The sequence below is a fragment of the Mustela lutreola genome, chromosome 7 (assembly GCF_030435805.1).
Source record: "Mustela lutreola isolate mMusLut2 chromosome 7, mMusLut2.pri, whole genome shotgun sequence".
Taxonomy (NCBI): domain Eukaryota; kingdom Metazoa; phylum Chordata; class Mammalia; order Carnivora; family Mustelidae; genus Mustela; species Mustela lutreola.
Genome location: NC_081296.1, coordinates 15528797 through 15531623, shown reverse-complemented (window position 1 = coordinate 15531623; position 2827 = coordinate 15528797). Strand labels below are relative to the sequence as shown.

At 44.7% G+C, this 2827-nt stretch overlaps 1 protein-coding gene across 1 annotated transcript; it reads left to right on the top strand.

The window, feature by feature from the left end:
* Positions 1-781: 781 nt before the first annotated feature.
* Positions 782-1327, top strand: LOC131835449 (endogenous retrovirus group K member 7 Pro protein-like). The gene has a single exon (XM_059179741.1). The coding sequence runs from the start codon at positions 782-784 to the stop codon at positions 1325-1327; it is 546 nt and encodes a 181-aa protein (XP_059035724.1).
* Positions 1328-2827: the final 1500 nt, after the last annotated feature.

Sequence of the window (2827 nt, the reverse complement as noted above, 5' to 3'; positions counted from 1 at the left end):
AAACCCATCAATATGCTGTCTACAAGAAACTCATTTTAGACCCAAATACACCTCCATATTTAAAGTGAGGGCATGGAAAACAATTTTCCATACTAATGGACATAAAAAGAAAGCTGGGGTGGCAATCCATAGACCAATTAGATTTTAAGCCAAAGACTATAATAAGGGATGAGTGTGGAGAGCCATGCAGCAGAAGCTGGGAGTCACGTACTAGGCGAGGCTTGAGGAGAAGGGCAGATGAATGTTTATGTGGGAGCGCTCCAGGGAACGCACAACCTGTACTGAAGTATCGGGACTAGTATAAGATTAACCAGGGACCATGGGAACGGCACATGGGAACGGCACAAAAACAGAGTGAACAATAAGTTTCAGGGGCTCACGTCAGTAGGCACGAGCTCCCCGCATGATCTGGATTGAAGTCATCTGTATCCCTTCTGATTGGATGTTATAGTAGTTGTGTTATGTGGTGATTGGTTACTTTCTATCCACTGTATCCTATAACTTGGGGCTGTAATCGATGTTCGGGGTCCCGGGGCTGAAGACTGAATAAAGAAGTTTGCCACCCACCTCGTCTGAGGGTCGTTCTTGCGGGTCGAGAGCGACATCTGGTGCCGAAACCCGGGATCCGACGTCGAGCGCAGAACGAGGATTGGGGTAAGAGCAATGAAAGGGAAAGCTTGCGCAACCATTTCTGTCTTAGGACAGGGGGAAGTTCTCTGGGACGAGTATAGATATAACTATTAAAGCTCCACAGAGACCAAAGTAACAAAAGATTTCCAGGATGGGAAACGAGCTTGCTAGATATAGGAATCATGAAAAATATCCCTCTACAGGCCAGACTAGAAAAGGAGGTTTCGGATCCACGGGATCCTCCCTCGCATGCCTTACTATGAGCATGAAAGAGAGACCTATGCTTAAATTAAAGATTAGAGGTAAACTATTCTGGGAACTCCTAGATACAGGAGCAGACAAAAGCATTATAAATTGTCTAGATTGGCCTAAAGCCTGGGCTCTAGTTAAAGCCAGCCAGACCCTCCGGGGACTAGGGATAGCTACCAGTCCTGATATTAGTGCTGCATCTCTGGACTGGGAGGATGAGGAAGGACATAAAGGCATTTTCCAACCATATGTCTGTTCCACCCCTGTTTCTTTGTGGGGGCGCAATGTGCTGGAGCAAATGAATATCAAACTTACTACAGAAAAGTTATACAGTGAGGCCTCCCAAACCATGATGAGAAACATGGGATATAAGCCTGGCCAAGGGCTTGGGACCAAGGGCCAGGGAGATCCCAATCCGCCTTCTATGGGGGGTCAGGTTTTTTCCTAGCGGCCACTGAGGCAATTCGCATAACTTGGAAAACACCAGAGCCGCGCTGGGTGCCTCAGTGGCCTTTAACAAAAGAAAAATTACAAGCGGCAAAAGAGCTAGTTCAAGAACAACTCAAAGCAGGGCATATTCAAAAATCCACATCCCCATGGAATACACCCATATTTGTAATAAAAAAGAAATCAGACAACTGGCAATTGCTACATGACCTACGACAGATTAATGATCAAATGCAGGTCATGGGACCCATTCAGTTAGGGCTCCCAGTCGTGACGGCGTTGCCAAGAAACTGGCCTTCTATTGTAATTGACATCAAAGACTGTTTCTTTTCCATTCCACTACACCCTGCAGATATAGAGCGCTTCGCATTTACTCTGCCATCAATTAATCATGCTGAGCCAGATCAAAGGTATGAATGGAAAGTACTCCCTCAGGGGATGGCCAATAGCCCCACCTTGTGTCAGTTGTATGTAAGCCAAGCACTAGAGCCTTTCCGAAAAGCATTTCCAGACCTGCTTTGTTATCATTATATGGATGATATCTTAATTTGTGGGCCAAATGAGAGGTCTCTTCCTTCAGCTCTAACCTTCCTACAGGAGCAGTTAGCAAAATGGGGTCTAACTATATCCCCTGAAAAAATCCAAGCAGGCGGCCTACAAAATTACCTTGGTATGCAGCTCTCTAAAACGTCAGTAAAGCCTCAGCTAATGCAAATCCGTAGAGATCACTTGCATACATTGAATGATTTCCAAAAACTTTTAGGGGACATTAACTGGATTCGACCATACATAAAAATTACTACTGCAGAGCTGAAACCTTTATTCGATATTCTGCCTGGGGACCCTGCATTAGACTCCCCAAGAGCACTCACTCCAGCTGCTATTAAATCATTACAGTTAGTTGAAAGCAGGCTAGCTTTAACAGCAGCAGATAGATGTGACCCGGAAAAGCCTATAAGTGTCATAATTATCCCATCCCCTGAATCACCCACGGGGGCCTTATGGCAAGGAGGACCCCTACTATGGGTTTATCTACCCCATAACCTTAGCCGTGTCATCACCCCGTATGCTACAGCTGTAGCTACAGTGGCAAATAAAGCCTTTAAAGCCAGCATACAGGTCCTCGGGAAACTGCCCGATGTTTGCATAATCCCTTATGATAAAACCCAAATAAGCATTTTAACGCATGAAAATGACGATTGGGCCATCCTGACAGTTGCTTATCCTGTTACATTTGATAATCATTATCCCTCACACCCTCTCATTGAATTTTATAAAAATACACCCCTTATTTGGCCTAAATCCTGTCGATTGGAGCTATTAATCGGGGCCCTCACAGTATTTACAGATGGCAGTAAAGCAGAAACTGGCGCTTATGTGGTAGAAGGAAAATTAATTCCTGTTATTGTGCCCTCGACTTCAGCCCAGAGAACAGAATTGTTGGTGATTATATGTGTTTTACAAAGGTTTCTGAATCAACCCATTAATATTATCTCAGATA